Source organism: Diadema setosum, chromosome 5 (genome assembly GCF_964275005.1).
Source record: "Diadema setosum chromosome 5, eeDiaSeto1, whole genome shotgun sequence".
Lineage (NCBI taxonomy): Eukaryota > Metazoa > Echinodermata > Echinoidea > Diadematoida > Diadematidae > Diadema > Diadema setosum.
Genome location: NC_092689.1, coordinates 40029141 through 40055463, shown reverse-complemented (window position 1 = coordinate 40055463; position 26323 = coordinate 40029141). Strand labels below are relative to the sequence as shown.

At 38.0% G+C, this 26323-nt stretch overlaps 2 protein-coding genes across 2 annotated transcripts in view; one reads left to right on the top strand and one right to left on the bottom strand.

Annotated features, from left to right (window-relative positions):
• Positions 1-10624, top strand: LOC140228277 (NF-kappa-B inhibitor-interacting Ras-like protein 2). The gene is made up of 8 exons (XM_072308502.1): positions 1-105; positions 1556-1654; positions 2434-2532; positions 5757-5804; positions 7098-7199; positions 7969-8062; positions 9580-9666; positions 10402-10624. Exons 2-8 carry the CDS (start codon positions 1556-1558, stop codon positions 10470-10472), a joined length of 600 nt encoding a protein of 199 aa, XP_072164603.1. The 5' UTR covers positions 1-105; the 3' UTR covers positions 10473-10624.
• A 10994-nt stretch (positions 10625-21618) lies between these two features.
• The window catches only part of LOC140228276 (transcriptional enhancer factor TEF-1-like), a 76089-nt gene continuing 71384 nt past the window's right edge, over positions 21619-26323 (bottom strand). Inside the window, exons 11-13 of the mRNA XM_072308501.1 lie at positions 26038-26119; positions 25332-25484; positions 21619-24714 (exon numbers count right to left, since the gene is read on the bottom strand). Of these exons, the coding sequence (XP_072164602.1) occupies positions 24601-24714; positions 25332-25484; positions 26038-26119 (349 nt within the window). The 3' untranslated portion in view covers positions 21619-24600. The remainder of the gene's footprint in view (positions 24715-25331; positions 25485-26037; positions 26120-26323) is intronic.

Here is a 26323-nt window from a genome sequence, read left to right as displayed (position 1 = left end):
AGGAGGACCATGACTTAGCGGTCATCATCACGTCCCATCGGTGACTCACACACACCATGTAAATTTGCAGGGATACGAAATTGCTCTTCCTTGACAGAGACAGAGGTGATTATGCATGCATTTTTTATATGTTTTATGTAGTTAATTTTGAGTGTTCGTGTTTATTTCGCTGGCAAGTATCCAAGAAGTAAACTCGAATTCTACGAATCAAGTGCAGCAGCACCGCGGTGCCGGTGAGCTAGAATGCCTGCATGAATTTTTGAGGTCTTCCTTCTCGCGATCTTCCCACTTCCGCGTCAGAAACTTGGTATAGCCAGCCTAAACCAATGTCATGATGTCATTGTGCTAACAAAAGTGGCCAATTGATTGAAAATACGGCAAAAACATGATGATAGCTAACCTCGTTGTAAATACCTTGGGTCATTGAGTTGATCAGTAGTACGTTACCGTTTCGGGTACACAATCAGTAAATAAGAGTCTTGGCATGTATTGCGTTGTACCGACTGACTAACACAAACGTTAATATATGGGGCAACATGAATAGGGCTTGGTATCGATGCCACTGCGGCATTTACATGCCATTGTCTATATTGAGATATTATCATCTACCGGTTTACAGTATAATTTCAACAGCTGTCTGTCATAGTTTCATCCCCACCTCCTCTTGTTTTTTATATTTTCCATCTGAAGCTCATGATATAGTGAAAGCAGGCTTTTCAATGCTATATCTATTAATTGCTAAATAAAGCTTGGTTGGAATGATAGAGACAGGGATTGTTATTTCAGGTTTATATTTATCAAATATAATTCGTGGGTCCCACCTGTGCACCTTTTCATATTTAGAATCTAAGGGCCACTTAGAGCTTTGTTTTACCAACACTTGTTTATTTTTTTTATTTCTCAGACACTTAAGATTAAAAACCTACTTTTATTGAATAAACCTTGAATTCCTCTTAAAATTGTATGCTCTTTAGATCTAATTCATATACTGATATACAGTGTAAATGGTTTCTAACGTTTAATAGTTATCTCACAAAAAGTTAAAACCTGAATCCCCATCTCAACCAGAAGTACCATCCCTGGCTTTAACTGATATTCAATCCAGTTTGAGGTACCAATTGAATAGTTTAAACACAGATGTATACTAAATTTGCTATACATACAGTAACTCTTTCTGCCCTTGAACTACTTCTAGGACATGGAACAGCCTCTTAAAGTGTAATCTCCCAAACTGATTCAGCCAAATTCAGGATGGCTCCTTTAAATTACCTTTTCCTTAAATGAGTCCACCCTCTCCCACCATCTCCAGTTTAAAGTCACAAAACTCCTATGCTACCAAGTACTTAGTATCAAGTCGCATTGCACAAACCATAACACCAATAACAATATCCTCACAGATATAGATGATGTGTTCAATTTTATTGTCTGACTAAATAGCCTTATTTTGTGTAACCGTGTAGCCCAACCACTTCAGTTGTGGTTGTGCATGCATTTGGTATTAGCAGTAACTATTGTTTTCTTTTTCCATCTCGTGCTATTCCCTGGATTGATTAAGATGGGCAAGACGTGTCGAGTGGTTGTGTGTGGCTCAGCTGGGGTGGGGAAGACTGCCATATTGGAACAGGTCATCTACGGATCACATCGTGTTGGTCAGGTACTAGTTGGCTTATTTTTGCTGCTGCATTATTGATTTTTGTACTGACGAGGCCTTTGTATTTAAATGGTAGCTCTTCGCAGCTCTGCTTATTTTGGCAAGAATCAGAATGCATCTTGAGGAAATTATAGATTGTAAAATTGTATCATCTGAGTTGAAAGTATTATTTCTGTACTGGGCCTGAAAATTGAATATTTCAAGTGGCAAAAATATTTTTGTTCAAACAGAATTTAGCTTCTTTTTTTTTCTTTTTTTTTTTCCCAAATGATGAATTGTGGTAGCCATGCCTCCAAACATCTATGAGGGTTTTGATGTACAACAAATTGATTTGACTCAAGATATTAAGGAGAATTCAAATGCAAAGAAAGTGACATTGTTACACAGTCACAGAGAAGTGTCTTGATATTAAGTACTGTATGCGCCGAATATTTCGCGAGGTTTTATTTTCGCGAATTTCGCGAGTCAGGTGCTATTCGCAAAATTAAAGACACGCGAAAATATTGACTTTGATCCCATATGTGAATGTAACGTACGTGTGTACACTTCTCTGTTCAGTACAGGACTCCACGATCACAAATTTAACCACTCGCGAAATCGTCGGGAATTCCTGATTAGCGAAAATTTAGACTCGTGAAATATATGGCGTATACAGTGTATTTTGACTATGCTTACTGTAGGATAGCAGATGTCTGTGCATTAAATGTATATGATGTAGTTATTACAAAGTTATACCTAACTTCACTTTCATGGTATTTCTGCATCATGGTTTCTGTTTCAAGGACCAGATATTCCCCACCATTGAGGACATTTATGTCGCCAATGTTGAAACGAGCAGAGGGACAAGGGAGCGTGTGAGATTCTATGACACCAAGGGATTGGTAAGAAAATTTTGCAAGACCCATAAATAAGATATTTTAATCCATCTGTGTGTAGTGCTGCAGGCATTTTAATAATTGTTTATATATGATTGGTAAGATAAGTTTGCAAGACCCTTGAATAAGATATTTTAATCCATCTGGATGTAGTGGTACAGGCATTTTAATATGTTGTCCTTGACTGAGACATAAAGATGTTCATATGGCTTAACAGGAGGACAGACTGTTCTTTATGCCTCCGCCACGAAGTGGTGCCGGAGGCATTATGTTTTCGGATTGTCCGTCCGTCCGTCCTTCCGTCCGTCCGTCCGTCCTTCCGTCCGTCCGTAATGAATTTTGTGGACAAGGTAACTATCAAAACCTGTTGAGGTATCGTAATGAAACTTGGCATGTATGTGTATTAGGGGGTGAAGTTGTGCCTATCAACTTTTGGGTGCACATGCTCATGGTCAAAGGTCAAAAGGTCAAGGGCAAATACATAAAATTTCACTATTTCCACCATATCTATTGAATGCCTGAAGATATTTTCTTGAAACTTAGTGTATACATGTACGTGTATTACCCAATTAAGATTCTCTGGTGAAAGTTTGGGCCATGAGGTCAAAGGTCAAAGGTCAAAAGGTCAGGGTCAAATACATAAAATTTCACTATTTCCACCATATCTATTGAATGCCTGAAGATATTTTCTTGAAACTTAGTGTATACATGTATTACCCAATTAAGATTCTCTGGTGAAAGTTTGGGTCATGAGGTCAAAGGTCAAAGGTCAAAAGGTCAAGTAAAAATATTAAAACTTCTTTTTTTTTCTCCATACCTTGGAAAATTGTTCAAGGTATCTTCATGGAACATATTATATACATATAATGACTGGAAGTGATTATCTAGAGAATGTAGGGTTCATGGGGTCAAAGGTCAGGGGTCAAAGGTCAAGTGCAACACTTCAAAATTTTACTATTTCCTTCCTATCATGCAATGCCAGCAGGGTTATTTTTTTTTTTACACTTGGTGTATGCATACATGTGTAACCTAATAGAAATTCTCTGGAAAGTTTTTTTTTTCTTGTTTTTTTGCCTCAAAGGTCAAAAGGTCAAAGATCAAGTGAAAGTGCTGAACTAACTTTTTCCTCCATATCTCGGAAGTGGCTCAAGTTATCTTGAAACTTAGTACATATTATGCATGTTCTACCTGAAAGTGATTATCTTATGAATTTTAGGGTCAAGGGCCAGATGAAAATGGTAACAATTTACTATTCAATTCAGAAATTGCACTTTTTCTCCACACCTGTGCCTTGAAAATTACTCAGTGCCTAAATGTATGAATGGGTCAAAGTCGAGTTAAAGTCCTTAAATCCCTAGATACATGCTCTCCTATTCATCCAATTAAATCTAGGTCAAGGAAGGTGAACATTCAACACATTTGTGACAATCTTGTCATTTCAATATTTTGCCAATTTTGTGAAAATGTAATCACACATTGTCCACATGTACTATCTAGACCTATTGGGAAAATCATGCATTATGGCGGAGGCATACCAGTCGCCAAAGCGACATTTCTAGTTTTTCTATAACACATATTTCCCAAAGACACCTGCCCGAGTGTACTTGGAACTCATCCTCAACAGGTTACAGTTGAATTGAATGATATGTATGTGTCAAATCAAATCTTAAGATTTTATCCTTTGAATTTCTTGAAACTGATGATAGTAGAAACTATGACAAAGTGCTAAACCAGGGTCTAACAAGAGAGTTGTGTTTAATGTGAGAGGATTTTCTGATATCATATGGGGTGTGTATGTATAGCCCCTCCCCCTTTAAAAAAAAAAAAAAAATCATCTGTTTAAGAGTGAAAGACAAACATTTCTGCATGTACGACAGGATTTTGAATAGAGACAAACTGTGTTGATGAGCAATAACCCCTGCCCCCCCCCCCCAAAAAAAAAAATGAAATAACAACAACACCACTTCTTGTGGTTAAAGGCATAATTTACCATTTGCAGATGAAACAAAAACCCAGCATTAGTGCTTTAGAATAGTTCTAAAATGTGAGTTAGGGATAGAAACAACCACTGTCAAAATTTGAATCCGTATAATTTATGTTAAGTGTTGTTAAAGGGGACCTCCACATGATTTTCAGATTTTTACATTTGAACAACTATAAATTAGTTGAACTGAGTACAGAGTTGCAGAATTTATTGTGTTTGGGATGAGGAATGAGAATGTTTTCAAAATTTATAACAAATTGCAATGAGCAAGGATGATGACATGGCAGCCTCACCATTGGAATGCATGAGTCGGGGCTCCAGGAAGCAGAACAAAAGAAGAAGGCATGCTTAGATTCTACACAGGTGAACTTGTTGAGCAAGCGGTATTGTAATGGAATAACACTACTACATTTCTAAAATATGTGAGGCTATGCTGTCATCAACACTGTTCAGTGTAATTTGTTTAAGATTTTGAATTTATTGATTTCTCTGCTCGAGGACCACAATAAATTCCGCGAATCTATACATGGAGCTACTGATTTATATACTACATGATGTGAAATTTTAAAAATCGTCTGGAATGCCCCTTTAAATACACAAAATGTGAACAATAGTTTTAATAAAAATGTTTACATACTAAACCGTATACAGTTAAGGTTTATTGAGAAAAACCCTGATATCTCCTTATATTTTAGGTTTTATTGCGAATATTTCATATGGTAGGATGTTTTATGATACAACAGACCTACACATAAAGGTAAACTGGACCTTTAACAGATAAAAGCACTGTTCAAAGTTCCAGAAAAAAAAAAATGCATGTTTGGGCAGTGGGTCTGCTGCCCTCTAGAGTTGAATGAATGTCCAGTGGATAATCTCCACTGAAGACATCCCATAAGAATAATGGTGGTGTTGGGTAGGGTGTGGTGATATCAACAGTAAACACCTGCCTAGCTGTGATTGCCATGCTAAACATTCATTTCCAGTGTGCATATAGAACTATCACAATACCAGGAATCAAGATTGAAGAGTTACTACCAAATTTTAGTTCCAGTGGATCAAATTGTGTTTTGAAAATGATGGGGTCATTCAGAAAATTGATGTACAGTATGATGTCATTACTCATCTGTGAAAACATAAAGCTATTTTAGATCATAACTAACATCACACATAGTGCATTAAAAAAAAAACCATACACATTATACGCTGACACTTTTGATTAAATTATCATTAATTGTGTTTTTCCTAGACACCAACTTCACCGGAACTGTCCAAACATTACTACAGCTTGGCTGATGTAAGTACCTAAATGCATACTCTAGTTTATAATTTTCCTCTAGTGCCATGGTATAGGTGAATAAAGTGCACCAAACACACAGCAAGTTTGGCAGATACCAACAAGAATGTATTAATAAATGTTGTCATCAGTAACTAATATCAATTTGAAGGGTGTTGATGAGATGTATGGCTATATGGAGTGAAAGATGCCTGGTGGTTTAATGTGTATAACACAGCAAAGTGATCTCATGAGCATAAGCAACATTACAGCTTTGAACAGCAAGTCAGTAACCCTGCACTGCTTTTTATAAGAGGGGCTGTGTGTTTGAGAGGTAGCAGCATTGTTATCACTTGGCAAAAAGAAAGGATTCCAACCCCAGGCTAGTCCTTATTGTACTTTAATCCTGTGTCTGAGCACATGCCCTACACCAGTAGGCCTCAGGAGGTAGGCCTACTCATTGTCTTTGGCTTATCTAACACCATAGCCACTGATCTCGTGTCATTAGTGCCTTGGTATTATTGAATGAACGGGTGGCTTTATTGTCAAATAGGTTTCACCAGGCCATGGTTTGGTCAGCAGGACTGGGTATTGCAAACACTAGCTCCTACAAGCTTCAGTTCTATGGTTATATGGCAGTAAATATCGTTGCAGCTACTGTTGTCATGACATTAATTATGCTGAGAAGCCTCTTTAGATTATTATGTCTATGTAGAGAAAGGCTTGGGGTGTAAAATGCAATAGAAAATAACCACAGCATATTTATTCCTGCTATCATATCTGTTGTTTCTTTGTCTTTTGACATTGTCAAACCTGTAAACTTTAACATTTTTTTTTCTTTCTTGTGAAATGATAATATTTAGAAATGGTAAATGAACCTTAAATATAACATATTTATTTGTGTTCAGGTTGAGGCGCATTACACTTGAGATGCACCATGAGATACAGTTGGTTAATGTTACCACATTTGTTATGCACTTATTTTTCTTTAATGTGAATGCAGTCATTTTCCTTGCTGTTTTGATCCGATGAATCACTCCATAAAACATGGTTTGTGTGTAATTCAAATTGTGCCTTTTGGTGTATGCAATCTGTTAAGTGCTTCTCTTCATATTAGTACAGGATTGCTGTAAATACCCTGTAAGACCAATTGCGTGAAGTAAGAATTCAATGGTTTCAAATTTCCAGTTGTTGTTAGAGCTCAACAGATTTAGGGTGTCATTTCTTGTCAAAATCATCCTGTTAAAATTTGGCTGCAAGTATTCCACAAATTATATTTGAAGTCTTTGTGATATTCTCTCGTGGTCTCCACAGGGCTATCTACTGGTTTATAGTATCACCAGTTCTGAGTCCTTCAAACAGCTGGAACAAATCAAGAAGGAGATTGACAAACTTAGGGAGAAGGATAAAAAGGAGGTAAGTTTTCTTAAACCCCAGTCAGAAATGCCAACTGTTTTTTCCCCCCAGTATTTCATTACTTTTTGTTTTGTTTTGTTTTGGGGGTCTTTTTTGGCAAAAATACTGCAAGATTCATGGAAGATATTGCTTTTCCCAGATTGTGTTACTATACCACATGTCTATTGCAAGGAAAGTTAAAAATACTTTTTCCCAACCCAAAATATGCCTTTTCAGCCCTTAGAATTCCGCAATGCTGTTCTTAATTCTCATAGTGTGTCTTCTTGTCATCACCATTGGGAATGTTGTTTACACTCATCCTGTGTCTTTTTCTGCTTGCTGCCTTCTTTTTCTTTCTTTGTGTGTGTGTGTGGGGGGGGGGGGGGGGTGAGGGGGTGGTCATATATGTGTCCAATATTATGGAGCCAGGAAAAGGCAAGGAATGCCATTGAACAGGTACTTGTGTACTCATATCCCTATCCCTCGGATAGGACATAAAATAGAGGTCCCGTGTGTGAGAGAGTCACAACTCATGCACATAAAAGATCCTGCTTCATTCGTTCATCGCAAAGAGCAGGGTGTTTAACCCGGTGAAGTGGTCCCACCTCACATCCAACTGGACCCCATAGAAGACCCGCTTAACGTAGCTGAATATGGGCTATCCAGCCATCTTCTCAGATGGAAAAATGAACAAACAAACAGACAAACATAGTGTAAGTAATGGATGACTTGAAGATGATGTGCAATCCTTCATGCTTTTTCCCCCCTCCCATTGTTCTAAATGATGCAGGTTTCCATTGTGATGATAGGCAACAAAGTTGACCTTCATGATCAGAGACAGGTTGATTTCAGGATGGCTAGTGACTGGGCTGTCAAAGAGAGAGGTAAGGCCATGTTTCCTCCTGTTTATCTATTGTTATTATTATTATTATTATTATTATTATTATTATTATTATTATTATTATTATTATTACTACTACTTATTACTTATTACTTATTACTACTACTACTACTACCACTACTACTACTACTACTACTGCTACTACTACTACTACTACTACTACTATTATTGTTGTTGTTTTCACATATGACTTCAGAATGCGCTTTTGTCTTTGAATAATGGGAAAGAAGGCCCTTTTTAGTGGTCATGCCCTAATAAACTTTGAACTTCCAATTAGCACTCCTGTTGTGAAGAAAAATGAAAAAAAAAAGTCATAAAAACCATTGCTTTTTCCTGAATTCATTGTTGTCATATCATCCTTACAGCAATTATATTTGCATGGAGTGCTCATATTCGATCTCACTCTCCCTTTCTCTCTCTCACTCTCTCTCCCTCTCTCTCTCTGTCTTGCGTTTCAATGATGAATATGGAAGGCAATTGTGACTGTATTTAAAATCAAATGATAATTCAACTAGAAGAACTTTTTGATTGACTAGTGACTTTCTCTGTCTGGATGATGTACTTAACATATTTCCAGCAGACTCATGGAGAAATACAGTTTTGTTCTTTGTTTTTCTGTTTTTGTTTTGTTTTGTTTTTTCCTTCCAGAAAAGTGACCCTCATGGCATTTCATAGAAAAATACCTTCGACAAGCAATGTCACAATCAAGATGCCTTATTGCAGGGCTCCACACTCACTTTTATTTTTGGTGGCCCAATTGGGCCACCAAAATCATTGATTTTTATTTTTTGGTGGCCCGAAAGTAAAATCTGGTGGCCCGAAAAAAAAAAAAAATCAGGAAAAACATTAACTAAATCGGTCCTACTAAACATAGAAAAATAAATATTCAGCATTACTGAAGTGATACAGGTACCCATGTCTAAATTCATTTCCAAAATCAAAAACAAACATCTGAAATTTATTTTAGCATCTTACGGAGCCGATTGTTACCGCTGTTCATTTCCAAAAGTAAAGGCAAACATCTGACTTTTTTTGGTGGCCCAATTGGGCCACCAAAATCTTAATTTCCGAATTTTTGGTGGCCCGACTTGCGTTTTTGGTGGCCCCGGGCCACCGGGCCACCGGGCCACCGTTAGTGTCGAGCCCTGCTTATTGGCATCAAATTGCCATAACTGTTTTACTGTTTACCCATCCAGTTCAAATGTTCATTGACTGGGTGCCTTTGACTCACCTTGGTATAAAGCCAAACTCGTCACTGTGTATTTGTTACTGATTTCATTGTAGTAGTCATTGTTTATGATAAAGTCATAAAGTCAAGGTTATATGTAGTGTTTATGAGATACATTGCATAGTAAAAACTCCTGGGAGATAGTTAATGTTGTTTAATGGCATGATTAATGTCATTCTGAGTTGGCTTGATTTCAAAGACCTATATGACTGTAATTGTAACTATTTTTGGAATGGTACTATGACTAAGTTTTCTTTTGCTTCCAATGGCAGTTCACTTTTATGAGGTCACCGTGGCAACACGGAACACTCTGTTGCAGCCAATCATCTTTCTGGCCACCAAACTAACAGTGCCCCCAAGTGAGTTTGGTATCATTGACAGACAGTGGAAATACTTGTATTGAAATCTTGGTGATTTTAGCAACAATTTGGGTGATGAAATACTATTAAGATGATGGGAAAAAGGGGAAGCAAGTGTGTGTTGATGGAAACTTGAATAAATTTGATGTTTCTTCATTCATTAACCTCAATGAAGAATGTACAAATATGTGCATTCTTTTTTGTTATGTATGCTCAAAATGTATGATGACTTACCGTTAGTACCATAATCTGATATATTTTATGAAAAGTGACTGTGTAGGATTACAGTTGAATATCAATTTAGTTCCAGTGGTATGGAAGTTTGAAGACTTGGGAGTATGGTGATGAAGTCTGAGAAAAAAAAAAAGAAACACTAAGATCAATAAGTACATCTCTGATTCACCTTTTGGGTTGTTTCAGTTTTGTTTGTTTGTTTTATTGTGAGAAGGGTACATTGAGTAGGAGAGATAAGAATGGGGCAATTAGACAGCCCTGAGGAGTTGTTTTGATTTTTTTTTTTTTTTTTAATGCAACATGTTGATATGATGCATACAAGGGATGAATGTATGCCAAATTTGTTTGCGTACCATAGGTCACTTCCTAAGAGTTTGAAATTGAAAAACCCTTAGTATGCAGAACGCCTAATCTCCACGTTGACATTTTCTTTCAACATTCTCACAACCAGCAATCCTCTCATATCACTTGTTCTTTACCCCAATATTCTCCGTCTTGCAGCTAAATCCGGCTTTGCGCTCTCCGTGCGGAATTTCAAGCCACGCCAGCTTCAGAGCTCTGGGGATTCATGATGGAACTGTTAGAGACTCTTGGCACTGGTGCCTAACACAAAGGAGAGATCATGACTTCAAATGATACAGAACTGTTAAAGGGATGGTATAGTTTTGGTTGAGCTGGGGCTTCAGGTTTCCAACCTTTTTGTGTGTGAGATAATGAGAAGCCTCTTTAACCCTAAAAGGGCCGGGGGGGGGCGGAATCCGCCCCCCCCCTCGACGTTTCGCGCTATAATTCTGTAACGCGAGAAGGCCTCATCGCGAGGCTTCTTGACTTTCTTCGTTCAAGTCTCGCGCAACTTTTGAGACCAAATTTGCAACGTCCGCGCATACTTTTGCGAAGCCACGCCCATTTTTGTCACGGAATGTCGCTCCAAAACGGGCACAATTTTGTGATTTTGTGTACATTTCCTATGGAAAACAGTGCTCTGTCATGAAAGGCATAAAAACCTGATTATTTTTACAATTAATCACTTTCATTGATTAATTTTGTGCTAATTATGGTAGAAAAGTGGTCAGTGACAATTTCCAATGAAAAAACAAAGAAAAAACAAAAGTTGAAAAACAAAGAAATACATAAGAAATTCTGAAAACAATAAAATACATAAGAATTGAAATGAGTTTTGGAAGTTTTTGTGATGTACAATTGTTGAATATGCTAAAACAGATTTACAGATCAAAAATTAGACTCTCAATGCTTTTAATTAAGCTAAAATATCACCTTGAGCTTAATTTGCATAATTAATTAATTAAAATTAGAAATTGATTGTTTCAAAAAATCTTATGACACAATCTTGTAGATTATGACGCGGGTCTCACGCATGCAAAATTTCATCGCGATCGCACCACCGATGGCCGAGATCTCGGGGGGGGGGGGGGGCGGAATCCGCCCGCCCCCCCCCGGTCTTAGCATAGCCAAAAAAGCCCGGCCCCTTTAGGGTTAAGAAATATCAAAGAGCATACAATTGTAAGAGGAATTCAACATTTAACTGATAAAAAATTGGTTTTGAAATCACAGAGATATCCAAAAACAAAGAGGTTATAATGAAAGGTGTGATCCACCTTGTATTGGGACCACTTTGTTTTAATTTATTTTTGGATATCTCAGGCATGTCAATACCTGTTTTCATCAAATAGGATTGTATGCTTTTGAACATTTCATAAGTGGTTTCTAAGTTATCTCACAAAAAGTTAAAATCTGAATTCCCCCCCCCTCAACCCAAACCTTACCACCCCTTTAATACAAAGATGAGAGGAAGGACAGAGCTGGCACTGTCTTGTATGCTTGATGGAACTGAAATCTGATTGTAAATTATAGGGACTGCCTGTCTTTTCACAGGGCATGATACTAGCTTTTTTTTTTTCTTCTTCTTCTTCTTCTTTCTCTCGTGGGCCATTTGGGCCACTAAAATGGTTAAATCTGAAATTTTGGTGGCTGGAAAAAGATATGTGGTGGCCCGAAATTAAAGGAAATGAATCAATCCATTTTGAATCTGGTTGACCGATAAGACCACCAAAAGATAACCTTTTCCTAACTTTGGTGGCCCGACATCAATTTTATGTGGCCCTGGGCCACGCGGCCACCGCTTATGTCGATCCCTGCTTTACATCACTGTGGAAAAGGAAAAAAAAGATAAATTTAAAATTGAATCAAACAAGAGAGAGAGTGAGATAGAGACATATAGATAGATAGAGAGAGAGCTGGGGGGGGGGGGCGGCGAGAGAGTGACCCTCATGTGAGGTAAACAGAAAAAAAAACAACATTGTGCAATGTTTTGAGTAGACATGTCAAGATGTAGTTGCGCTATTTAACTACAAAACCATGTTGGATATATGTCTTCATGGAGAGTCTGTACGAGTCTTAACAGCCCCATTCATGGAATGCTACTGCTGTCAGCAGTAAATTGTGGATTACTTATATTCAAATTGTGGATTACTTATATTCATGTAAACGGTACAGGAGAGAATGCCAGGTGCTTTTCTTCTCTTTTTTGGAAAAAAAAAAATGAATGAAACTCGTAGCAGGCAATTTATCATCATCTACATTTTAGTAATGTTCCAGGGACTATAGTACCCTATGTTACGAAGTGTATGCTATTGTTTACATTCCAAGTTGTGCTTTAGTAGTAAAGATATTCTATCAGAGTATCTGATGTTAAGTAGGAGTAATGTATTTGTAGCTAGGTAAATCTCTCACCTGCATAACCTCAATTGTCTAGACTGTATTCATGATATTTTTTCTTACCTGCAGTCATAGATGAAATGACAAGTTAGAATTTGACTGACCGTCCACGTCATGTAAAGGAATGGAGTAACCATAATTATTACAGTTTGTCAGTCATTAAATTAATATGCAAATAGGCAGATTTACAACAGCAAGTGCTATCCTGGCTCCAGGTACTCTTGTGTGATATTTGGACCAAAGACTGGTATAGTAAGTCAAATCTGCAGAGTTCTTGAGATTTGTATACATAAACAAGGTCATACAGATTATCTCACTACCAGCTAGCTTCTATGATTCCAGCAGGATGATCGAGCATTGTCGTCATTACTGTGCTTTCCGTCACAAACTTTGCTTTCTTGTTTCAAGCCCGATGGACAAAGGCAATGAAAAAGCGAGAAGGTTTAGTAGATTCATATTATGTTTTACTGCAAGATCAGCATATTAGCTGATGATGAGCTCAGTAATTGGGGGGGGGGGGGGGGTCATTAATTTAAGGCTATGTGATGGATTTTCGTCTTCAGCACCATGATATGCCATTTTTGACTGCAATCATGATTGCATTAATGAAATACTGTGAAGAAAATGTGGTACTACCTTTCTCCTAAACAGCAGGCTGTTTAGTGAATAATGCACGTGGATGCTGTTAGTATCAGTTTGACATTTCAACATGTAGACCCGACTTTGCAAAGATGGTTTGAATTTAAACCATGGACTAAAATTAGCATGAAATAGGCATACCTTTGACGTGCACGTAGCAACGCGCCTTTGTTACTGGATGTCTGTTGGGGGTGTGCAATCTGTCAATCATATCTATGCAGAAGAAATTTGCCTAAACAATGGTTTAGATTGAAACTACCTTCATGAATTCGGGCCATTATCTTCTTGCCCCATTTCCAGGAGAATCAGAAAAGGGTTGCACGTGAATCAAAGCTCATTTCTGAACTTAGCTGGAAATATGTCATCAACTTCATATGCATACGTAGTTCAAAGTAACTCTTATATGTATTTATTTGTCTAGCATTAATGTGGGTTCCATTTTCTTTTTTTTTTTTTGGGGGGGGGGGAAGGGGATAGAAAGTAAGATAGTTGTGAGGGATATAATACAGGTACTTAATTGATATGGGGCGTGGTTCATGAAGAGTTGCAGTGATTGCATGTTGATATTACTACTGTAATCATATCTCAGTAGCTAAGAATTGATTGAAAAGTCACAATCTATTACAACTTCACATGAGTAAGGACTCTTGTACTTAGACCTTGTTTCCAGTGTTTGTATTCAGTCCTATTACACACATCCTGCACATGAATAGTTACATGGACAGTATGTGCACATTTTAGTGGGACAAAGTTCACAAGTATTTGATGAAATAAATCATGATGATGTATCAAAGATACTTTAATAGGAGCACAATGGTATGAGTGTTTTACGGCAATGACTTACCAGTATTAAAGGAATATGATAGTATACGTGTACCAAATAGAACAGGAGTATGGAATGAGTGTTTTATAGCAATGTCTTGTCAGTTGTAAGAGTATGTGGCATGAGTGTTTTGTAGAGATGTCTTGTTGAGAAAAAAAGATATGGTGTGTGTGTTTCATATCAATGTCTTGTCGATAAAACAGGAGCGTTGGTAAATGGTACGAGTGATTTATATCAATATCTTGTCAATAAAGGAGGAGTATTGGTATACGGTATGAGTGTTTTATGGCAATGTCTTGTGGATAGAACAGGAGTATGTGGTATGAGTGTTTTACAGCAATGTCTCATCAATAGAACAGAAGGGTGGTGTGAGTGTTTCATTGCAATGTCTTGTCTACAGGAAAGGAGTATGTCAGATGACAGTGAATTATGACCTTTCACTCTGGCATTCAGCTACTGTGTACGCCATATATTTAGCAAGTTTTGCAAATCGGATTTTCGGGACAATTTTGCGAGTGGTTAAATTCGTGATCGTGGAGCCTTGCACCGAATGGAGAGATGTATACGCATACGTCACATTCATAGCATGATTAGAGAATTAGAATTAGAATATTTTTGTGTCTTTAATTTCACGCATAGCATCTGACTTGCGAAATTTGCGAAAATAAAAACCTCGCAAAATATTTGGCGTATACAGTAATTGTCTAATTTTATCCTTGCCAGATGGCATTACCATTGGAAATGACAATTTTTGCTAGCAGGAATATGATGACCTTTGAACTACCTGTATGATCATATGTAAAAAATTGCCTTTATTTCCACCCTTCCTTTAATATCATATTGGCACTGGACTTTCCTGGGTGATGTTACCCCTGGATATTTTATTTTATTTATTTATTTTTTTTGGCGACCTGTAACCTTTGACCTTGTAGGATTTTGCCCAAAATGTTTTCTGCACTTTTAAATCTTTTTAAACATAACTTGAGTGAGTAAATCCATGGAGGGTTTTGTTTGTAGATCATGATAATATCTGGGATAGAGGAATTGACAGAAGGGACGTGTAAATTTGAAACATAATACCTTTGGAATCATCTGGGATGGAGGCATAAATATTTAAAGTTTCTCTTTTTTCTAAAGCGTACACACTCCCCTACTTGTTACCTTGATGTGTCAGGGCACATACTCTCTATGACTTCTGGAGGAGTATCATACGTCAAATGCTCTTTGGAGGTCCAAGAAAAACCATTTTATCATTGGCCTGTTGTGGACGGACTGATTTTGCTACAACACACATTTCCCACAGACAGCTGCCCAAGTATACTCGAAACTCGTCCTCAACGGGTTAATACCAGGGTCTACTGTTGTGTGTACACACAACCACATATTCAAATTCTGTTAAAAGCTATTAAAGAAATTAATTGGGAACTACCTACCCTTACAGCTAAATATACTGACAATTGAGAAAATGACAACTTTAAAGTACAGTATGTCCCCCCCCCCAAAAAAAAAAAAAAAAAAAAAAAAAAAAAAATTACTATCGGATTTTCGCATTGATAACTCCCAATATGACTAAACTGTCTAAATGCTACTTCAGGGTCTTAATATAATACAACATCTTAGCTCTGTTTTGCAGAAAACCCCATTCAATTTGTTTATGCGGTCACAGAAAAATATGGCTTGTTGTAAAGCATGTCATGAGTCTGATTCTTCCAAGTTTAGCACTTGGATGCTCTTGGACTGTGAACACAACGAACAGAACTTGGAGGGAAGAGATTCCTGACATGCTCTACAAAATTCCTCATTTCTCTTTGACCACTGAAGCAAAGCAAATGGGATTTCAGTAAGATGTGGGCAATAAGTTATAGTTTCATACCCTGAAATTGTATAGGGATTGATTCACTTTTTTTAAAGTTATCATTGCGGAGGGTCCTATTGCAATTTTTTTTGGGGGGACACATGGTACATTTCATGATGGATATCCCATTTTTGGTGTGTTGTGAGGTGTGAATTTTGGAAGTATGAAGTGTGATTTTACACCACACTGAAGTTGGTTTCAATAAAAATGAAGTTTAACCAGAAATACCAAATGGTAGAAGTTTCATCCAATTAGACACAACATCAGAGAAATGGAATTTTAGAGTTCCCCATGTTTTCACAAGTCAGTGATAGTCACAATGCAAGCATGTCAAGCTGCACATGTAAACACTTAATGTTGCATTAATACTGTATTTGCTGGCAATGTAGGCTGAAAACCTTGTCAATTCTTTCCTCAGACTATGCAGCAAGTCATGTTATTCATGGCTTTTTTTTTTATTTCAAGTAAACAACAAAAAATAAAAATCAGACACTCGATTACAGCAAGCAAATTAGATACATTGGTATTTCTGCAAACTTTTGTCCTTTTTTATTTGTACAAAAGATGAATGAAAAGAAGAATCTTTTGCAGTCTCTGTACGCTTCATCGTACAAGTTACAAACACAGAAAAAGACTCGCATACAACATCTACGTCGTAAGTTCCGCTCATCCCAAACCATTCCAGTTTGGGTGACTGTCATAAAAACAAACATCACAGTAAAAACTCACTTGTGTAACACCATAGATTTTTCTTTTTCTTTGACTGACAGGCACTTATGAGATCATTTTTGTTGTTTAATTGATTCCTCTCAAAATAATTTTGAAGACACTGTCATTACCACTTATATCCACATGACCATTTTAATAGACGATTTAGCTTGCATATCAAGCACAGTTAATGAAGGGGGGGAAAAAAAAAAACAAACCCCCTACAGAAAACCCAGATCACCTCTTACAGCAACACAAACAATCCTTGAGCAACAATCTTTGCCCCTTTACAACAACAACAAAATGATAATAATACTAATAAATGATATAATAAAATAAACAGGAGATGCCTTCATATGACCTCATGAGATTAAAATACAAATGGTAAATATGCAAATCAAGGTGTATTGTTGAGGACTCAAAAAGTGTGAGCCAGCTCAGTGCCACTTCCACAGGTAAATTTCTTCATCGCCCTCACATGAGATGGGTATCTGCAACAGGACATGAATCTTTGTCAGTTTTTCCCACCGATGAACAAACAAATCCTTCACAGCATTTCTTGCACGTTTTCATCATTTGTTCATCAAGAGGCACTTGTTTGCCCAAGCATTGTAAATTTTACCTATCTATCCTCAGATTTTCTTTGTAGTTTTTGTCATATCTTTGGATTTTTTTTTTTCACTGAAAAAAAGTATGAGAGCAGTGTCAAAATCACAAGAATACAATACATCTATCTGTTCCTTACAATAGGAATTGAAATACTAATGGCAGCAAAACAGTGAATATCGGTTCTTAAAAAAATTACGCATTGCCATTAATCCATTACTTGTAGAATTCTTTATGAACATACATATCCTATTCCCCCCCCCCCCCCTTGCCCCTCGGTCAATACCATATCTGAATCCTTAGCTTTGCTTTATCTGCACTTTTGAATCACAATACACTTATTGAAACTGACACAGGAGTTGTAAAGAAATCAAATCTTTGTGTGACGGAGCAGAAAATGAGAACAAAATCAGCTGAATCAGCGGACAAAGAAATGTCACCCTCATATACAGTATACGCTGTTATTTTCGCGAGGGTTTAATTTTTGCAAATTTCACGAATTGCAGTTGGATTGCGAATTTAACAACGCGCGAAATTGTTGCCATGCGCTTTGTTAATAGAGCATTAACGTAAGCGTCGGCGTCGATTCGCGAAAAAAACATCTCGCAAAAATGTCTATTACCTCGTCATTCGCGAAAATATCTGTACGCAAAAATAACTGTACGCAAAAATAACGGCGTATACAGTATTCCTTAACCCTTTGTGTGCATGGAGTACTGATTGGCACAGAAAACCCCATAGCATTGTACACACTGTCCAAAGTCCCTAGCACAGAAAGGACTAATGAGAAAGAAGGATTAGACAACATAAAAGTCTTCCCAAACCAGAGAGGAAGAGAAACAGACGACACCAAGAGAAATACGATGGTAGTTCTGGCAGATGATGCGCCCCTACATTTGATTCCCCCTTCTCAAATGGTTTCATATATCTTCTGTATTTAAAGCAGTCTTGTATCGTAGCAGTAATACTGTAGAATGGATAAGTGCTGAAAGTTAATGCATGGTCCAGCACTTTCCTTCTCCGGGCACTGATCGTTTATCACAAAATTAAGCAAAAATCAACGCAGGTTTAACATCAGAAACTTTGCCAATATATGACTTGAACTTTATAAAGTATTCATGTAGCATCATAAAAGCATCCAATCCACGAAGATATCAAGTTTGCCTTGTTAACAGTACACAAAAACGTTTGCCTAGGCTATCAATATTTTTTTCCCAGCTCTATGAAGGGTAGGTAGGTAACAAAGAGCATTTGTGGAGAGGAAGATATATCAAAAAGAGCAGGTATAACAAGGAGCAACGTGTTTTGCCTTTAGATTTGGTCCCAGTAATTCTATCCATTACTAAAATAACTATTGATAAAAATGCATGATAACACTAATAAAGTCACAAATTGAAAAGTTTTGGAGAGTCTAGAAATGGAAGAAACAAGCTTGCACATCACGAAACAAACAAAACGATATAGAAATGTGTACTGATTCAGTGATAATCATGATTAAAAAACCACAGACATTGCATGCAAAATACACACACAAAAAAACCTATAAAATGTCTACAACATACACTTAACAAAATTTCAGAAAATATGCTGCATTTTTACACTATTCCCAGGTAAAATGATATAACATCTTCTCGCTTTACAAAAGCTTTGTAAAAAGTTTCTCTGGTAAAATATGTTACATTTTGTACATCTTTTTATCTTTTTTTTTGTAGTAAGAAAACAAAACGTGAAACGTAGCACCGATGCGTTTGAAACAAAGGCAATAATCATTACATTTCTTTTGAACACCCCTAAATCAAAAAGAATTCCCTTTTGTGGAATTAATAAAGAAATGAAATGTCTTACTCTTTGACACAATTCATTTAACCACAACTGAAAGCAGTATTTGAGAAATATCACTCCATCAATGAACACAAGACAGTGTCCTAGGAAGTTACTGTTTCTACGTGAAAAGAAACAACCACGAGTTGGAATAGAAAGTAAAACACATACCATGTAACAAAAAGGATGTGGGCATCCAATATTCTAGGTTACAGCAGAAGCAGAAAACAATAGATATTGTCTATTTCTTTACAGAAATAATGGGTGTAACAAGGATCAAACTTCATAAATCCTTTGTTCACACTTATTACAACCATAAAGCATTCAAATTTAAGTGATCTGTAACACTATCATGTTCCAACAATGATTTATTAGTTCAACTCAGTTAAGGTCACAATGGAAATCACTCATTCTCATTTCTTCCTCCTTGCAAATGCCAGAGTTGGTATTTAAAAAATGTGCATGTGTTTCTCCTGCATCTAATAGTGCTTTCAGACGTACCGACTTATGGTATTTTCATACGATGTGTGGATATACGATGTACTGATATAAGTCCATTTAGACACAATGCGCCGTTATGTGATTATTCGTATGGTAGCATTCAGACCTCACGCTTGGCTGAATTTTCATAGGAAGCTCATGAATATGTACGAGTCTTTCCATTGCGCAGTACGAAATTTGTGCGGGCTTTGCGCTTTGTATAATTTATATTTTGTGCTGGACTCATTTGTAGTAGAGGTCGGGCCCCAAGCGGGTGTTGCAAATAAGCCCCGCCTACTTATACAATGTACGGATATGAGAGCTTTCAGATGCAAAAAAACGTTGCATGGATATAGGAAAATCGTATGAAGTGGTGCTCAAAACATCGTATCAAAAAAACGCCCATATTGAAACAACGTATCGATATGTGGGCATTCAGATGCGAAAAACGTTCTACATCCATACATTGTATATCCATATGTCGTATATCGATACGAGAACTCTCTCGTTCGAAAAGGGGGTAAGTGTGGCACTAACTGTGCACATACAACCATGCAATGTCCCTCATAGAAAACTGTGCTCAAACTAGTATTAACAAACTCATATGCCACAATCTTACAACAGCTGCTCAGTTTCTTGGGCAGTACAACATACAATCTACTGGGTGACACACTTGTTACCTTCACATGGATAAACACATCCCTGGTTTCATGGAAAAATGTATTGGTAGTACTTAGTTTTGTTTGTGTGTTCTTATAGAAACAGGTAGACCTACAAATCAAATGCACATATTTCCTCTCTCAGAACATCAGTTCACAAGGACCCCATCCTATCCATAACTTTAATTCGACATCATACTGTTACACGACAGCTTTTAAGAGAAGCTAACACACAAGCAACAATAAATAGTAAATATGGAATAGTATTCTTTGTACAAAACATAAACATTTTTTTACAAATGTCACCTCTTCCAGAAAGCTAAGTGAAAATAGACACCACATACTTCCACAAAGAAAACACTAATTCTCTGTCATAGGCTCAAGAAAATATTGTTCAGTTCCAGTATTACTATTAGAATCTGAAAAGACACAAAGGATTTGAGTTCCAGACACGATTGATGAGATAGAAAAATAACACATTCATGCAAATCTGAGAAACAAATTACAAGAGAGAGAATCTTTCTCAATGTCATCTTCCCTGTGTTTCCCCAAGTCCATTTTTTTGGTTTAAGTACAAGCATGAAAATCTTGGTTTAAGCTTTGGCATTTTATTCCTTCATGTGATGCAACACACTTTGTGACACTGAACATGTTAAGTATGAGAAACAAGGAACACATACCGTCTGATGATTGTGACTTTGGGAGAATACTATTCGGAGATCAGACATACAACCAGTCAGCCTTAAAACATCTCCACCTCTGCCACTCGATAATAGCAGGCACTGATAAAACCCTCTTTGCCTTTGTTGGCTTCACAGCGGACCACGCAGCCAAACAACAAATGGTGCTTGGTGACAACAAAGTAGAGTAACCACATGTGCTCTCAGGGTCACACTGGGATAAAAACAACAACAATACAACCTTACATTCTCCGTGTTTGCTTTACCCAGCATTACTGTGCTATAGTGCAGGAGCTATCTCCACATTTTAATGCATGAAAATCTGCCTTTGTGAAGAACACATCCAGTGCAGTTCCTTTTTTTTTATTACATAACATCACATCACACTTCTTGACAGCTAAAAAAATCAATACACATCTTCCATCGGTGAATTCTGTGCAGCGATGTTACTGGCCAGCCTATACGATCCAATGGGGTTGAACCCACTCAGGACCACTTCATGAATATAGCATTGACAACCCAAGCAGCACGACTGCCACTGGGAATGACAGAGTTAATCTCGCAGTGATCAGACACCACTAATGTGCCCTGTTGATTTGAATACTCGATGCTCTGATTGTATGCAGTCTGGGAAGGCAAGGGAGGATAAAAGCAGTTGGGGGCACAGACTTGATGAAGTGAAATCAACTTCCAGCCTACCTGCTGAAGCATGTAATTTCCGGCAGCTGCAAAGGGTAACTCCAAACTCACACTGTCACACCAAACTACATGTATGATAAGATTTGTTTCTTGCTATTAGAACCCTCTGTCAAATCTTGGGGTGCTACATAATCTGAGGTACATGAGAAAAAAACAAAACACTGCTCAAGTAAAATGTGAGTGAGCATATGATTTAGATATAATTTACATTTTGGCCAGTGCAAATACTTAGATGCTTAAAGTGACAGTGTTCATTGTTTAGATATTACAAGCGATGTCACTGTAAATCTGCTTGTTACACAATGTTAAACATTAATCCAAATTTTTGTTGGGAGTTCTTTACAGCAGTTGCACAGCAGGTCTATGAATGATTGATCATGACAGGTCAATAAGGTTTTATTAAACTTCTTTCTTTTCTTTTTTTTTTAGTTATCATAATAGCAACACTATTTTCAGTGGAAGCAGGTCCTACATACATCAATACAGCTTATCACATTCTAGTTCATGGCAGTTTATACTTGTAGTCAGAAAGGCTCAACTCAAAGCTAACTTTGTGTATGTGCATAAAACATCTTGGGATTTTTTCTTGGAGTGATAAACCCTACAAAATTCATGACAGTGTGAAAATTTTACAATGACCCTGTAAATATGAGCATCTCAAGACTGCACACATTTTCCATGTATTAATGCAAATCACTTTGCAGACATCTTCTTTTCTGACAGGCTAATATCCTTGCAATATGAATATCAAAAATTGAAACTTTAATCACATCAACTGGGTCACCATAGAAGCTTGAAACAAATTTGGCCTAGGATTCATGCTGCTGTTCTCTTCTTCATATTCAACGAGAGAGGCAGCTTAGTACGGCGTTGCGGCAGCCATTTACCAACAAATGTTGCAGCCATTGGGTCCAGGTCTATATGGATGGACTACCACTGCACTCTAGCTGCACATGGGTTGCCCCAAATCATAGGCAGCAGGGTGGTTGTGGGCTGATGTGTAAAGTGGGCGAGAGGGGGGCTGGTAAGGGATGACAGCTATGAGGATTTGAGCACACACATATAGTGCCTATGCCACTGCATCTGATAATACTGTTACAGCTTGCAACAAGCCTGTCAAAGGCACTTGTCTCTTTTGCAATACCATCACTGTGCTAGCGCTGGAGGATAGACCAATCCTGATTTGGCATGTACTCTTCATGGCCTTCGATTGTCGTGTTGTCTTTTAAAACACATACACAAGAGCACAGTCAGCATTGCCTACACTTTCCTCATCAGCACTACCTAGCAAACTTGCATTTGTCAGCCAAATAACATCACATTGAACTTTCAGAACCCTTCACAGACATGACATTGCTTTATACTTTGGCTTTCATTTATCTTTTGGAGAAAAAAAAAGTCCCTTGAACTCTCTGCCAAGCCTTGGAAAAAAGAAAAAAAAAAAGCATGACACTTATGTTGTTTAGAGCTTGGACAAGGTTTCACAACATGATAAAATCTCTTTACTACGAAACTTCCACATGAAGTTTCAGATAACCCAAAGGCTGAAACCAGTTTTGTTTATTCATTTTCTTTTCAAAAGACATGTGAGTTAAAGCTAAATATTGTAGTAGCTTGCAACATTGCAATTTATTACACTTGTGACCTCAACTTCTTAAGCACAGGTAAATCAGCACATTTTGAATCAAAATACAAATAACTAGCGAAAACAGCCCATGTGCAATATCAATGTAGAAATTCTTGTGACATGCACACATATTGTTGCATACACATGTGTGAACACAGAGGGAGCCCCACACAGACGGCAGAAATGGCAACAAGAAACGACCTCATGAGGTCAAAGGGAAGAGTTTGTCTGAGTGGGACAAACAAAATAAGAAATCATTTGCTGGAGAGATTTGAGTGGAAAAACATAAGAAACGGAAGAATGGGGAGAAATTTTCCAGTTCTGATATCTCAACTATGCCTGACATTTAATAATTAAACTCTTGGGAAGCTTTGCATTGATTAGTTCTGAGTTTGGAAAAAACAACAACAAAACCCTCCAAATACCATCTTCATCCCGAATACTTCATTCAGGAATGACAGGAACCACACTCTCCACCACTCTTTTCCCCCAACTCTGCACAACCATTCTCATAACCTTAGGATTCTGGAATACATGAATGCTGTTTGGTGTAAGACACAAGCTTTAGCAACTCCCCCTCGCGTCGTGCAAAGGGTGGCACACTTAAACCGAGCACACAGGGATATCCCCATTGCATATGGTCCTAGCAGTGGCCTGCAGCATACTGTCAACCTACAAACAAGGGAGGGAGAATACAAGCAACAAAAGTTCTTACAATAATGGTAACATGATCTTTGAAGGACTTAATTCTAAAGTAGTACCTCCTCACTTGTCTTACAAAATACAGTTTGGGTGATCAGGCATCTTCATCGGTGACAAGAGGTTGCAGAAAGAGTTCAGGAACATGAATCACACTGACAAGTTGATGCCAAGGGTAGCAGCTTCATGATTCCTTCGGGGAGGTGGCGGCTGCAGCTCAATTCTTTCCCAAGCTCTCTCCATCACGGCGGCGGGGAATCTCCAGGCCTCTCCCACTGGCCCGCGTCTTGCCACACTCCTGTGGCCTCTGTGCGCTAGAGGGCTAATCATCACTGCAGCAGCTGGGCGTGATTCCACAGGGCAGGGCTCCACTAAACATCACAAGACGCAGCTCATACGATGGCTTGTGTGCGCCAACATTTTAAACACGATCAGAGACTAGCTGTCAGCATTTGGTTTGGCAGTCGCTTCATGATGACAAAATTCTCATACAAACAAACAAACAAAAAAGAACCAAAATGGAGAGGAGAAGAAATGAGTTAAAAACTTGGCAGTTTTTGCACAGGTGGGTAGCATAGAAGAAAACTCGCTAGAGAGTCTTTTTGCGAGGAAAAAAAAAAAGAGCAACGTTTGTATCCAGCATAGGGATCAGTCTCACAGCCTGTGCGTTAGTCCTTGACCAGTCTGTAGATGTGGTGCTGTGCCCCGTGTTCACTGGTACACACCTCAAACACAAAAGCTATGCATAGTAATGTTTCCTGGGTGTCTCGGTTGGAAATCACCTGCAAGTCAAACATACGAGACAGCGTGAGCACACTTTTCAGACTCGGTTTGATTGATTTTATTCCTGCATTTCTTTTTCGTACATAAATGTAACACAATGCCAATTAAACAAAGTAATAGAGTGCTATCGAAATGAACAGTTAGAACAGATAAAGTGATTAACTAACATGTATGACATTATTCCATGGTGATTCTCTGCTGAAATGTTGAGAAAGTCTTCTAGATAGCCTGATGGTGGCACTTACATATTGAGAAACAGTGAGGGAGTAAAAAGTGTGCTCTTCTTCTTTTTTTTTTAAATTCAAATTTTTCTTGAAGAGATAATCAAATCTTGATCTCTAACACAGATGGACTTCCAGCTGGACTTCCCAGCTAGCTAACTTTATGCTTTCTGACATGCAAGACTACACATTAACCCACTGAAGGCGAGTCCCGGGAATACTCTGGCAGGTGTCTATGGGAAACTAGTGTTATAGCAAAATCAGTCCTTCCTCAATGGTTTAAGAGAGCATATTTTTCTGAAGCAAACTAAAGAGTAAATGGTCTGAAGATCAAAACATGGGTGTCTTCAAAGTCTGTTGTCAGTTGTCTGTTGTAGTCTTTTGTGTGGACTAACCTGAAGTATAGTGAAGTTCTCCAACACGCTGTTCATCATGTACTTCTCGGGGAGGTGTTTCAGCTTGTGGATGAAGTTGATCATGTACTCACACATGGGCGACCTGGCAATCTCGTAGATCCAGTGGCCATTCTCGTAGCGCCCGTACTCCGTCTGATTTTTGAGGGGGAGACGAGCGGGGAGAGACAAGGGGGTTGATTGATTGCAAGGAAGCGACTTGCTATTGCTGGTAGAACTTGACATTTAAAATCGTACGCATCACTCCTCCATACTCTCTCACTACAAAAGGCAGTTCATGTCCATTGGGATGGTGACATTTTCAGTGCAGTCGTATGGTGTGTTATATGATGGTGCACTGGCAGGGACGGCAAAGGTGGCTCAGCTGGCCGTGTGTCTGCATGGCAGTCGAGATGGGCTCGAGGTTCAAAGCCCATCTGGGTCATGCCACGGTATATCACGGCAACACCTTTTCACCCCAACATTGTCTCCTTAATTGTTACAATATGAGATTTTGATGTCAAACGTCCTGTTTGAGCAAATACCTGGTAAGCATGATAATGGATGTTATCAGTGAGGTTTGATTGTACGCTAAGCAAAAATATGCTACTACTTGATTTTCACCACCATCCCGCCCCCCCGCCCCCTCCATCTTTTTCCTCTATTTCACCATGAGTCCATGGCAGATTAGTAGTTACCGAAAACTCACCTCAACTTTTTCCACCACCTGTTTGCCAAATGAACAGACTTTGGTTGAACACGTGATGGTCATCTTTTCATCACTCTCGTAGCTGCAATAAAAGACAGGTATCAAACATGTCGTTTAGTTACTGTTTGATGCAAACACACACATTCATACAATATTGAATACCCTAGCCTTACTATTACTCTCACAACCAATAGTCCATTGACTGTGCAGCATAAAGACTGGCACAGCTAAGTTACACATATGATAATACTTGCATGTTTTAAGCCATGCTTTAAACTCACAATCC

Excerpts from the sequence above, each read along its gene's own strand:
- LOC140228277 (XM_072308502.1), top strand. The coding sequence starts at position 1,556 with ATGGGCAAGACGTGTCGAGTGGTTGTGTGTGGCTCAGCTGGGGTGGGG. Across the intron at positions 7,200-7,968 it reads GGGAGAAGGATAAAAAGGAG|GTTTCCATTGTGATGATAGG; the intron begins GTAAGTTTTCTT and ends TAAATGATGCAG. Across the intron at positions 8,063-9,579 it reads CTGGGCTGTCAAAGAGAGAG|TTCACTTTTATGAGGTCACC; the intron begins GTAAGGCCATGT and ends TTCCAATGGCAG.